At 41.1% G+C, this 14,389-nt stretch overlaps 1 protein-coding gene across 3 annotated transcripts in view; it reads left to right on the plus strand.

Annotated features, from left to right (window-relative positions):
• ADAM28 (ADAM metallopeptidase domain 28) overlaps nt 1–14,389 on the plus strand; it is a 63,454-nt gene that overhangs the window by 38,890 nt on the left and 10,175 nt on the right. For all 3 annotated transcript variants that reach the window (XR_307326.3, XM_005670435.3, XM_005670434.3), the window contains exons 12-15: nt 1,079–1,256; nt 2,881–2,970; nt 6,441–6,636; nt 11,995–12,097. Coding sequence is in view for 2 of the 3 variants with exons in the window: in XM_005670435.3 (XP_005670492.2) it covers nt 1,079–1,256; nt 2,881–2,970; nt 6,441–6,636; nt 11,995–12,097 (567 nt within the window). In the remaining variant the exon portion in view is untranslated. The remainder of the gene's footprint in view (nt 1–1,078; nt 1,257–2,880; nt 2,971–6,440; nt 6,637–11,994; nt 12,098–14,389) is intronic.

Raw genomic sequence — 14,389 nt, forward strand, 5'->3', positions numbered from 1 at the left:
TAAATATATTGTCTCTTTCCTGTTGGACTGACATGTCCTTTTATCCTCATTTTCTCTATACCAGCTCTGGTGTCCGAAACTCATTAGCATTTACCCAATGTTCAATGAATTCAGATCGGGGGGTGGAAAGGGAAAAGTTCTAGAAGAAAAAAATCTAAAGAAGAATGTGCTCACAGAAAGATGAAGCGTCTTTGAAGAGATTACCCTTTCCTGCCTTGCCGTAGGCAAAATTACCCCGGAATTTTATCTTTAAAAACCCCACAATCCCTTTTATGTGTTCATTTCCTCATTTGTGTGTTCCTCTCCCAGTTCACTCAAGCTAGGGTGAGTCTCCCATGCCCTTCGACAAAACAGCACATGGCTGCGTGCCATTACATATCTCGTGTTATCTCTCCCAGATATTATTGCAGTTTTAAACCTCATCTTTATTTGTGGAATGTAGAGGGTCTGTCGGTAGAAATTCCTCGGAAGGAAGTGAATTTTTAAGCATATAAATAAATATAATTTTCCTGCCTTTAGGCCCTCACAACCCAAATGACCAAGGCTGAATAAGATTATCTGGATAAATTAGAAGGATTTGTAATTTATCAAAGAGCAGCCAGGATGCTATATTTTGAGATATGACCATACCTGCTCATCAAGCTGGAGGTGTTTATGTCTGCCCTGGTGGGCTAATTCAGGCACAAAAAATGAGCTCATGAGGGAGTCGTGGCTTGGTGGTTAGCTAACCCGGCAAGCATCCATGAGGACACAGCTTTGATCCCTGGCCTCACTCAGTGGGTTGGGGATCCAGCGTTGCCTTGAGCTGTAGCGTAGGTCGCAGACATGGCTTAGATCCAGCATTGCTGTGGCTGTGGTGTAGGCTGGCAGTTACAGCTCCGATTGGACCCCTAGCCTGGGAACCTCCATATGCCACAGGTAGCAGCCCTGAAAAGACCAAAAAAAAAAAAGATCTCATGATTTAGCAGTTGATGAGTGAATTCAGTTTGATCTTTTGGGTCAGGTTTTGAGTCCAGTGTTGGATATTTCTTCCTGCCTGTTTGGCTGCATTCCACCTTCTCTCTCCTTACCTTGACAGATTCAATCTACCTAAGGACTTCAGTTCCTGCAGCCGTGACAGCTATGCCAAATTCTTTGGGGATAAACTGTCAAACTGCGTTTTGAATGCTCCGTTGCCTACAGATATCATATCCACCCCGACCTGTGGGAACCAGCTGATAGAAATGGGAGAAGACTGTGATTGTGGGACCCCGGAGGTACTACCAAGTTCTTCCTAAAGTGATCTTGTCTGTTTTTCAGTTGCTGAGAGATAAACTATAAAAGAATCAAGAGTTCCCATCATGGCTCAGAGAGTTAAGAACCTGACTAGTATCCATGAGGATGTAGACTTGATACCTGGCCTGCCTCAGTGGGTCAAGGAGCCTCCCTTGCCACAAGCTGTGGTGTAGGTCGCAGATCCTGCGTTGCTGTGGCTGTGGCGCAGGCTGGCAGTTGCAGCTCTGATTTGACTCCTAACCTGGGAACTTCCACATGTCTCTGGCCCTAAAAAGAAAAAAAAAAAAAAAAAAAGATCTTCCTCATTTCCTTCTTAGGAGTCCTTCCTCATGCCCTGTTTTTTAAATTCCACTCACCAGCTTGGGCTTCGTGTCTCCTTTTGTCCCCTTCTGTCAGAAACACTTCACATTTCTTATGTGCCAGAGACTCACCAGGCAGTTACTTTAGACCCAGCTCTGTGATGGAGCTCAGAGAGCGTGAACAGCTTGCCCAGGGTCCCTGGGCTGGTACCTGGAGCAGCCAAGACTGGATGCAGGTGTGTTAGTTCTAGCAATGCTAGAGCCTCCCTGTGCTGGACTTGGTCATCTCTTCTTGCTTTGGGACCCAGGAGTTGTTACCATTAGAAGTTTCTGGCTTGATCCAACCCTCTTGATGGGGCGGCCGGGATTCCGAATGGGATCTTTGCCCCTATCTTATCAATACCAAATGCAAGGGAATGTGAGTACCACGCCAAGCCCTCAGGGGGGCAGCCTTTTAGTAACTTCAAAATAGAATTACCCATTTACCCCTTCTACGAGAAAAAGGAACCTTTCCCACATAATGTTGAGGTTTGAAATAAGGGCAAGAGTTTTAACCCTACATTTTTATAACTCTGAATATATCACTCCTCTTGGGGCATCTCAACAGCTACAGGGCAGAATGTCTGCAATAAGAATTTCCCTTGTGCTGGTGTCTGACTTCTTGGCAACAAGGCACCGAGAATAAGATGAAATATATTGCTTTACAGAGAGTCAAATTAAATGTGCAACTTAATAAAGAACTCTATTTTTAGACATTCAGTACATGCTCTAGAGATTAATTTTACTGCTGGATAGGTACAAAATGGATGAACCAAACTGATTATGTTCTTAAATATCTAGATGATTTTAGTTTTAAAAATTGTCCCTTTCTCTTTTGTTTCCTCTCGTATCACCAAAAATAGACCATGTTCAGTATTACTATGGGAGATTGGGGGAACTAGAAAAAATATTCAAAAAAAAAAAAAAAAAAAAGCAGTGCTGGGAGTTCCTTGTTGACCTAGTGGTTAGGAATTGTCACTTTCACTGCTGCTGCCTGGGGTTTGATCCCTCATTTGGGAACTAAGATCCCACATCAAGCTGCTGCATGCTGTGACCCCTAAATAAATAAATGTTAGTAGAATTCAGATGAACAGTAAACCACCAGTTGCTCCAAAATCTCAGTATTTCTAATGTTAAGCTTTGCTTCCCCCCTACCAAAATCGTTTTAACACTTCTCAAAGGTCTGTGTGATGAATAAATTACATTGTGAATTGTGAAGAAATGAAACAAAAGGCAATGTGGTATTTGCATTTCTGGTATTTCTTAGGAATGTACCAACATTTGCTGTGACGCAAAGACATGTAAAAGCAAAGTAAATTTTCAATGTGCCGTTGGAGAATGCTGTGAAAAATGCCAGGTACGTTTAGTTTATTCTGTCATAATAATTATGATTCCTCTTTGTTTTTTTCTAAATTAAAATCTTAGGATTATGTTAAATGAAATAGGCAAATATTTTTCTGTCTATGAAATAATGCTTCCCACCATTTTTCAAGTCTTCACTGAGTGCTTTGCAAACATGGGCTCTTTAATTTTCCAACAGCCCTTTGAGGTAGGTAAAGGATAACTATTTAATTGTGCTCAAAGCAGAAAATGTGCAGAATAATAGAGCCGCTAAATGGCAAACTCCAGAATGACCAGTTCCAAAGCCAATACTAGTTACTCCTGCCTCTTGCTTCTTCAAATGCCATGTGATCTTCTTGGGCCAAATCCAATCATTGTTTGCCTCTACCTTCTGTGGACAAAAATTTACCAGTCCCATCTAAGAAAGAAATGGACCTTTTTTATTTGAGCCAAATGGAGGATTATAACCCAGGAAGAGCATATCCGAAAGCTTGGAGAACTATCGTACCCTTAGAAGTCAAAGCACAGTTACATTAAGTTTTTTGAGACAGAGGGCTGTGCATTAAATGACATGTTCTTGGCAGTTTACACAGTACAGAGCTAAGCACTATCCTGGCTCCTTACAAGATGAAGAAGGAATGTTATCTTTGAAGGAGTTGTCTTGTTGATGCTAGGAGAATGCGGTTCCTTACTGCTGAGCAGCTGTTTCTGCTGATGGAGTTCTGTTGATGCCTAGGGCAGATCCACACGGTGGAGTGGAGACAGGAGGCCAGAGTGCAGAGGCAATTTCTTTTGTTTAGATTTTCCTTGTCTTGCCATAAAATATGCCTTTAATAAGGGTGTAGTGGAAAATCTTTTATTCTGAGTAACGTGGGAGCTCCTCTGTCTTCGGCCTTTGATGTCATTTGAGGATGAACTTCTTAGATAAAAGACACAGATGAGGATGCCCTATCATTTTTTTCTGTGGGGCTTTTTTGACTTTCTCTTCCAGTGAGAATTTAGCATTTTACATTTTATGGTTGTGGAGAATTGTGTATTATGATTATTTGTTTGCATGTCTTCTCAATTAGACTGACTCCTACCGTCCAGGGTCTGAGTCATACTTACCTAACACAGAATTGCATCTATTTTAAGTGTTCAGCAACCACTTATAAAAGAAATATGTAGATAGAATACCAGGATATAGGTAGTGTTTGGGATAGGTTTTCTTTTTAAATTTTGCAGGGAGAGGAAATAAATAAAAGAGGCCAAAAGGAGGAAAATGTGAGAACTTACGTGGTATTGAACAAGCGTTTATGGGAAATTCCTGTTTCAGCTCAGTGGGTTAAGAACCCAACTAAGTATCCATGGAGAATTCAGGTTCCATCCCTGGCCTTGCTCAGTGGGCTCAGGATCTGGCATTGCCACAAACTGCGGTGCCGCAGATATGGCTCAGATCTTGAGTTGCTGTGGCTGTGTCGTAGGCTGGCAGCTACAGCTCCTATTCATCCCCTAGCCTGGGAACTTCCATATGCCGCAGGTGCAACCTTAACAATGAAAAAATATAAATAAATAAAACCACAAGTGTCTATTAAGAGCTATTTGTTAGAGATTATGGGTGATAAAAAAAAAGTAGCATTTGACCTCAAAGAACTTGCTATTTCCTTAAGGCAATGATATTTATATCCACACCTGAAACAGATGAAAATGTGATACATGATTAAATGCCCAGGTAGGTATTATAATAGTATATGGCCTTTGGGTCATATTTTTCACATATATTTTCAATTAATTTTCATAATGACTTGAAAAGTTAATACTTGTGGGGGAAATGGATTTTCAGAGAGCATAATTCCATGTGCTAAGGGTACACATCTAGCCACTGACTCTTGGCAGCGCCAAGATTCAAACCTGTATCTTTCAAATTTGAATTTAAGGTTCTTTTCCCACTAAGTGTAGAAAAGAGGAGCAGTGATCCTCACAGAAGTCAGAGAGGCCTTCATGGAAAGTGAGACTTTCGCTTAGTTTGGAAAGTTACGAGTAGATTTCAGGTACAAAGAAAGAGAAAAAACATTCCAAATGAGGGGTTTGGAAAAGAGAACAAAGAAAAGGTCTAAAGAAGATTTGTGTCACATCTCATAGAGAAGCTGATCCAACAGGAGCTGGAAGGGGCTGAAATCTGGAAGGCCTCACATGCTCCAATGAAAATTTGGGTTTTATTGTCACCAGCATAAAGATATTGAAAGTCTTTTTTTCTTTGCTTTTTAAGGCAGCACCAATGGCATATGTTAAGTTCCCAGGTTAGGGGTCAAATCAAAGCTCCAGCTGCCAGCCTACACCACAGCCACAGCAACGCAGGATCTGAGCCGTGTCTGCAACCCACACCTCAGCTCACGGCCATGCCAGATCCTTAACGTACTGAGCAAGGCCAGGGATCGAACCCGCATCCTCATGAATCGTAGTCAGGTTTGTTAACCACTGAGCTGTGAAGGGAACTCCATGAAAGTCTTTTGATGATATGTGAACATGCCTGCTCACTTCAAGTAGGGAAGAGTATGCTTTCAATATCCACATGGGCCTCTTCCCATTTGCATAAATGGCAGAATTTGTTTTACTAGGTTTCTCTGAGCACAAAAGAGCAAGATATGCAATAATAGATTGCAATGGAATTAACGCATCAAGTGACTATTTGGTTGTTTCTCCCTCTTGATATACCATTCCATGGTGAGTTGAAATATCTGACCATAGAATAAAAGAAATTAAGGATTAGGAAACACAAATGTCTGGGAAAATTTCAGAGCATGCTGATCTGGGATTGTAAACACTTATCTTCCTTACTACAGAAGATTCGATTCACCAGTAAATCTCTGAAGCTGCAGATTCAAATCTCCTTGAAAAGCTCAACAAAGATAACATTCAACAAAGAGGGAAATAACTTCCTTCTTTGCATCTAACTTACTGCGTGGTTTTCTCCTGTACTTTTTCATTGTTCTTCCTATAATGCTTGCTCTACAAATTCAGAAATATCAATTGCTTGAAGACTCAGGGCATTGGCCAAATTCAATAGAAGTGATATAGGAGTTCCTGTTGTGGTGCAGCAGAAATGAATCTGACTAGTAACCATGAGGTTGAGGGTTGGATCCCTGGCCTTGCTCAGTGGGTTAAGGATCTGGCATTGCTCTGAGCTGTGGTGTGGGTCACAGTTGTGTCCTGGATCCCACATTGCTGTGGCTGTGGTGTAAGCTGGCAGCCGTAGCTCTGATTCAACCCCTAGCCTTGGAACCTCCATATGCCATAGTGCAGCCCTAAAAGAAAAAAAAAAGTGATATAATAGGATATGGCTTTAGCTTATACAATGCACATGTCAACTGAAATGCTTCTGATTACCTTGCAAAACCAAAACAAAAAAAAAGGACAGAGGGAAAATGCCATTTTCATCAATTTGAGATAGTTGGGCAAGTCCGGTGGTTGGAAACAAGCCTTTTCTCTATTTCTATTTCCCTACAGTTTAAAAAGGCCGGTGCTGTGTGCAGACCAGCAAAAGATGAGTGTGACTTGGCTGAAATGTGTGATGGCAAATCCGGGCTTTGCCCTAGTGATCGATTCCAGGTCAATGGTCTCCCTTGCCAAGACGGGAAGGGCTACTGCTTGAATGGGACATGCCCCACCCTGCAGGAGCAGTGCACTGAGATGTGGGGACCAGGTAGGAGGACCAACCCTAGTGTTCCTGGCACTCCCGGCTCTGTGCATTCCAGGTGACAGTGTCTAATGGTGGCCAAAGTAGCATTCTGTCCCACTCTCTGTCTTAGAAACTGTGCCCTGGCTCAAAATTCTGGACAAGTGGTCAAGTTTGGTGTTGCTAGATTTAGCAAATAAAAATAAGAGTGGCCCAGTTGAATCTCAGATTATCAATTTTTTTTAGTATCAGTATCTCATTCAATATTTGAAGTAGACTTATGCTTAAAAAAAAGTCTTTATGTATCTGAAGTTTAAATTTAACTGGATATTCTGTACTTTATCTGGAAGCCCCAACCCAGATCCTTCTCAGTTAATTATACCCTTGGAGCCTTGGAAGTGTGTGTGTGTGTGCGTGTGTGTGTGTGTGTGTGTGTGTGCGCGCATGCACACGTGTGAGTGTGGGTGTAAGGGTAGCAAGATGTTGGGAGATGGGCAGAGAGTAAGCAAAGGGAGACAAAAGGAAAAGAGGATGCTGCAAATGCAGAGCAGCAATGAGGAAAAGTGAAAATTCTTAAACGTTCATTATTTACCAGAATTTTCAAGGTCATATTCTCTGATTACACCATGAAAGAAGAAATTAAAAATAAAATTGTAACTTAAAAATCTTCAAAAACTTTAAACCAAAATTTAAATGTGCTACATTACTTGATTAGAAAGGCAATTTTATTTTATTTTTTGTCTTTTTAAGGCCGCACCTGTGGCATATGGAGGTTCCCAGGCCAGAGGTCAAATCAGAGCTACAGCTGCTGGCCTACACCAGCACCACAGCAACTCGGAATCCAAGCTTCATCTGTGACCTACACCACAGCTCATGGCAGTGCTGGATCCCTGACCCACTGAATGAGGCCAGGGATTGAACCTGAGTCCTCATGGATACTAGTCGAATTCATTTCCACTGAGCCACAACAGGAACTCAAAAAGGCAATTTTTAAAATATTAATTCTTTGGATTGGATATGATGTATATTGTCTACATATTTTTAATTTTCATCCCCCTTTCTGCTACATTTCCAGATTCCTACTTAAATGGCCAAAGGAGGAATATTTTTTAATAGGGGAAATATATATTCCTAAGAATTTTTGAGGAGGGTTCTCACATGCTGAAAACTTTTCATAATTCCTGAAAATACACATAAGATCAGATTAAGGAAAGCCACAAAATTGTTGATTGACAATACACTCAGGGAAAAGAAAAAAAAAAAAAACCTGGAAAATAAATGGGCAGGAACCTAGAAAAATCCCTGGATGAAAGCCTCTGGGTAGGGCTAGGGTGAGATGAGACACAATTGGAGGAGCAAAGCTTGATGCTGTCAGGAAGTGCTCTGATGGCCTGGAATTGGGCTGTTGCTTTCCTCCAGTTACAGCTTATGTAGATGCACATCTAAGTTACAGGTGGAAACAGAGATGGCTTTGCAGGTTAAAGACCCTGTGCTTCCTTGGTTGACTTCAGTTATGGCAGAAACCTTGGGAAAGGAAATCTGACCAGCCCCTTTGTTACCTGGTCACAAATCACTGCAATAAATACTGTTACCTTCTTTTTTTTGCCTGACCCTTTAATATCCGCTTCCCCTACAAATCTGTACATTTCCTAATGCCTAGACACTTTTTTTTGTTCACAATTATTATTCCCAGGGCATCCTAGCCCAACACCTGACTTTATAAACGTTCGAAACTATCTATCGAACAATGTTGAATATATGTTATCTGATCTTGGAAGAGAGAAGACCTTTTATTTATTTAAAAAAAATTTTTTTTTTGGCTCCTTTTTTAGGGCTGCACCCATAGCATATGGAGATTACCAGGCTAGGGGTGGAATTAGAGATACAGCTGCTGACCTACACCACAGCCACAGCAACAGCCAGATCCAAGCCTCATCTGTGACCTATAGCACATCAACAGCAACGCCGGATCCTTCACCCACTGAACGAAGCCAGGGATCGAACCCGAAACCTCATGGTTCCTGGTCAGATCCATTTCCACTGCGCCATGACGGGAACTCCAAGAAAACTTTTTTAAATTATACATTTTAAAGTGGTCCTTATAAAAGCCCAGAAAAATAGATTTGCCTAAACAGAATTCCAAATTTTACAGCTCATAAGGATCAGACATTTATCATTTATTTTAAATTCATCTTCAAAACTTGAAAAGTCTTATAACACATGTAAGGGGGGGAATCATTCTCTTTAACATTCTATAAATCATGTGAAATTCCAAATGCTGAAAATGTGACCAAAGTATAAACAGACAGTTCATCATGAAGAAGAACACATGTTTAATAAACAGTAAAATCATGTTAACTCACTAGCAAGAAGTCTGAAATGTCATAAATGCATCAACATGTGCAGTGTACAGTAAGAACAATAAATGAAGACAAGTTAATTTTCTACACTTGTTAAACTGCAAAGCTTTGTTGCAGTTAAAGCTTACTTCTGATGAGGAGACGACACAACACCTAGTTTCATACACTCCAGTAAGATTATGAATTAGCACAATCTTTTCACAGAGAATTTGGAAAAATGTATGTGCAACCTAAAAAGAAAGTGTGCTCCTTTCCTTAACAATGGTGCCCAGGAATATTTATTTACGAAGGATTTTTCAGCCAATATTTTCTTTAAATGATAGTGGACAATTGGGAAACATGCAAAGTCCAAGAGTTAAGATTAGTCAAATAAATTACAGGGTATATCTGTGCAGTACCATTATTACAGATATGACATTATAGGACATTTAATGTCTAGGGGAGGAAGTGCATATTTTTAATTGGGAAAGAGTAACTTATAACGTAAAATGATAGCAGGTATATGAATGATACTTTCCATATTATCAGCAGCACTAACTGTAAACTTTGTGATCAGCAGCACTAACTGCAATTGTGATTTTCCCTAATTATTCATCACTAATTATTCAATTTTTAGTGACTGTTTTAATTAAGGAACCTATAAATGTTACTATGATCAAATAATCAAGAAAATATGGTACTAAAACTCATTTTACCATCTTGGACATCACAACATAAAATTTATTTCAAATGATTTGAGTCTACCAATCACTGTATTAGGTAATATTTGTTGAAACCAATGCAGTGTCTTCATAGGTTTTTTTGCTTTTTTGTCTTTTGATTTTTGTTTTCTTGTTTTTAAATTTAAGTGTAGTTGATTTACAGTGTTGTGTTAGTTTCTGATGTACAGCAAAGTGATTCAGTTTTATATATATATATGTATGTATGTATATATATTTTGTCATCTTTTCCATTACGGCTTAATACATAAAAATTTTGAATATAGTTTCCTATGCTATGTGATATGATCTTTTTGTTTATCCAGTCTATATACAATAGTTCACATCTGTTAGTCCCAAACTCTATAGGTTTTTTGGTTTTTTTTTGGCTTTTCTTAGCGCCGCGCCTGCAGCATATGGAAGTTCTCAAGCTAGGGGTTGAATCAGAGCTTAGCCATTGTCCCACATCACAGCCACAGCAATGCAGGATCCGAACTGCATCTGCAACCTACATTGCAGCTCACGGCAACGCCGATCCCTAATCCACCGAGCAAGGCCTGGGATGGAACCCATGTCCTCATGGATACTAGTCAGGTTCTTAACCCGCTAATCCACAACAGGAACTCCTCCATAGGGTTTATTATTATTATTTTTAACTTTGTTATTGTCTTTTCAAAGGCTGGGATCATGTTTTCCCAGTCTTGCTTATTGATCTTTAAGGGGGGCATCTCAGCACAAAGAAGGAGCAGAGGCCTTAGATTCAATAGAACTGGGTATGAAGTCTGGTTTTTTGTCTCTCTCAGTGGCTTTAATCAATATCATCCTCCGTTTCTTTATTGATAAAATGGGAATGGTAATAAGCATGTTTAATATTTATCAACCAGGCACTGTTCTCAGCGGCTCACATGTATTAATTCATGTAATCCTCATAACAGTCCTATGAGAGAGGGACTATTATAAAATCCTCATTTTTTTTAAGGGCCACGCATGCAGCATATGGAAGTTCCCAGGCTAGGGACCAAATCAGAGCTATAGCTGCCTGGCTACAGCCTGCCTACACCACAGCCCCAGCAACATGGGATCCAAGCCAGATTCGAGCTGCATCTGCAACTTAATAGCCCCTCTCACGGCAACACTGGATCCTTAATGCACTGAGTAAGGCCAGAGATCAGACTCGCATCCTCATGGATACTAGCTGGGATCATTACCGCTGAGCCACAATGGGAACTCCCATAAACCTCATTTTTACACAGCCAAACCGAGAGGTTAAGGCACTTGCCCAAGATCACACAAATCACACACAGCTCTTATAGAACACCTGAACTTTCTCTGTGTGTGTCTAAATCACACACAGCTCTTATAGAACACCTGAACTTTTTCTGTGTGTGTCTTAGGGCTGCACCTGCAGAATATGGAAGTTCCCAGTCTAGGGGTCAAATCGGAGCTGTAACCGCTGGTCTGCACCACAGGCACAGCAACGCAGGATCCTTAACCCACTAAGCGAGGCTAGGGATCGAACCTGCGTCCTCACGGATGGTAGACAGATTTGTTTCCACTGAGCCACGACAGGAACTCCCCAGAGCACCTGAATTCTTAACTACTGTGTTCTCTTGCCCACCTGATGGGAATCTGAGGGAGAGCCACGACAGAGGAAACACGTGTTGCTCATCACTGTGCCTGGCAGAGTAGAAGTTTGACTCAGGAGAGCATGTATCTGACACACCTACACCCTCCCCAATACCTACCTGGGGGCTGGCTGTTAACACAATTACTATGGCTTTTCCAGCTAAGTCTTCCTGTTTAGATGGATTTTTTTTTTTTTTTTTTTTTTTTTTGGTCTTTTTGCTATTTCTTGGGCCGCTCCCGCGGCATATGGAGATTCCCAGGCTAGGGGTCCAATCGGAGCTGTAGCCACCGGCCTATGCCAGAGCCACAGCAACGCGGGATCCGAGCCGTGTCTGCAACCTACACCACAGCTCACGGCAACGCCGGATCGTTAACCCACTGAGCAAGGGCAGGGATCGAACCCGCAACCTCATGGTTCCTAGTCGGATTCGTTTCCACTGCGTCACGACGGGAACTCCTGGATTTTTTTTTAACCTGCAGCAAATCATCCAGATGTTTCCAAATATTTAGCTAGCTATTATTCAAAAGTAGGCAATTTCAAAGGTTATTTTAATCCCAGCCATCTCTCTGGCTATCAAAGTATTGCAGCCTGTATTTCTGAGCATGGTCAGTGGGTTTCTAGTTCATGAATCCTTTGTAGCATTGAACTACTTATCTCTTTTCTTTCCAAATATGTCCCTACTGACCGTGCCTGGTCCCAGGAACCAAAGTTGCTGATAAGTCATGTTTTAGCTGGAATGAAGGTGGGTCAAAGTACGGGTACTGTCGAAAAGTGGATGACACGCGTATTCCCTGTAAAGCAAAGTAAGTGGCCTCGTTATTTGAACCTTTCTGCTCCACAGACTAGGGAAATTGCTTGCTTCTAGCCACACGTTCCAATTTATCCCATTTAAAGAGAAAGTGAATTTGGACCTCATTCACTGAGTGACTGTTTGGTGCCATATGTTAAACTAGGCTCTGAGTTAGGAAGCCAAATAGCCAATACCGCTTTTTCCAGTCCCTCATGATGAATGCTTCAGAGAGCACCAAGCACAGCGGCTAAATGAATGGATGTTTGAGATGGAATGTGCAACAGTGAGTGGGCTGGATTGGAAATTTGTACATGGCTTCTCCAGGGTACTTTAGATGCTTTTCCAGCTAGTGTGGAAATAAAATTCTAGGGTAGAAATATTATGATTCATTATGACTCTAGAGTAGAAATATTCAGAGGCATGAGTGATACATTGATTATTATGCGATTTTATTTCAACTTGCCATGGCATTATATAACAAAAAAATACAGCAAGGGAAAAGATTGACAATTCACCTAAATGATTTGTTTTACTTTTGGTATTGATATTCTGGAAAAAATTATAGACTATCACAAGGATTGAACTTGAGATTTTTCTATATATTTTTTTGCTTCTAGCAATTTTAAGGTTTTTTTTTTTTTTTGGTCTTTTTAGGGCCACACCCATGACATATGGAGGTTCCCAGGCTAGGGGTTAAATTGGAGCTGCAGCTGCTGGCCTACCCCACAGCCACAGCAACGCCAGATCTGAGCCATGTCTGTGACCTTACACCACAGCTCATGGCAACGCCAGATGCTTTAACCCACGGAGCAAGGCCAGAGATCTAACCCATATCCTCATAGACACCAGTTGGGTTTGTTACCACTGAGCTACAATGGGAACTCCCTTAAGGTGACTTTTAAAATCATAAGTATAATAAACCATGTGCCTGCTCCAAATTTTACACATACAAATTAATAACTAGAGATTGAATGAACAAATCAGCATTTCTCAAAGTTTTTCTATTAAAAAAACCCCACATTTTTCTGCATGATAAATGTCACTAAACAAACCATATTTTGGACATAAGGTTATCTTTTGGGGAGTCTGAGCCTGAAAGACAATCATACCCTGTGGCTTCTCCTTTACAAGAATCAGGGCTAATTCAAGGCAGGTCATTTTTCTTTCTCTTTTTCTTCTTTTCTAAGAGTGAGTCATAGCAAGCCTGGATGCTTTCTCGTGGGCCTCCTGGAATGCTTTTCCTGGGGAAAGCTAGTCACCTTGAAAGATGTCTGGAAATCTGAGACTGCTGTATTGGAGGAAGTCCAAGTTAGCCACATAGAAAGCCATCTATATAAAGAGATGACCAACCTGTACCCCAAGCAGGGGACTAGACATAAAAATGAAGAAGATTTGTCAGGAAGTTGTAGGCTGATGTGTTGCACAGTAACAGTAATTTTGACATGCAGAAGTTCCCAGGCCATGGATTGAACCTGCATCATAGAAGTGACTGGAGCCACAGCAGTGACAACATTGGATCCTTAACTACTAAGCCACCAGGGAACTGCTTTCAGTCACTTGTCTTTGGCTTTCCTATGCTACAGCAGGAAGTAAGCCTGGAATTCCCAGCATCCTAGAGCCTTCCTTATCGGGCTCTACCCACATGAGTCAAGGAAAGCACTCTCATGCCTTTCTCCTCTCCTCAATCCTATTTTCTAAATGCCACCAGAAACATCAGGAGAATCAGATTCTACCACTCTCAGAATAGTTTTTCACAGCTTTCCTCTGATTCTGCATGAAGCAATAGATTTCACTTTTATTGGTGTTGATTTTATTCCCTTTGGTAGTGAATGCAAGGCTTTAGTGAGTGCTGAACAGTTTCTTCTGAATCTGCCGGGAGAGAGTTCTTTGTTAACCCCCCATGATGCCTTGGGGTGTCAACCAAGGCTCAGCTGACACAATTATTGCTGAGAGAATTATTCTCTTGCCATTCATGACAAATGAGGACCCTTAGCTGAACCAAGATGGAAACCAATAGCCTCGGTACTCTCCATGATGTTAGAAAGCCGTCTTCCTAATGTCTTCCTGCTCAGCATCCATATGATCTCCTTTCCCAAATGTTTCTCTTGGTCTGAGATGGATTCTCCAGCTCCAACTATCACATCCCAATGAGCAAAAAGGATAAAAAAGTTGAAGAGAGGACATATACTCTCATGGAAGGCCACCTTCAAGAATCTGCCATTAAGATTCTGTTTCCTTCCCATGGGCTGGCAATTTAGACCACTGGCCAAAACTGGGGAATCTGGGAAAAGTGAGAATGTTTTTG

The sequence above is a fragment of the Sus scrofa genome, chromosome 14, assembly GCF_000003025.6.
Source record: "Sus scrofa isolate TJ Tabasco breed Duroc chromosome 14, Sscrofa11.1, whole genome shotgun sequence".
Taxonomy (NCBI): domain Eukaryota; kingdom Metazoa; phylum Chordata; class Mammalia; order Artiodactyla; family Suidae; genus Sus; species Sus scrofa.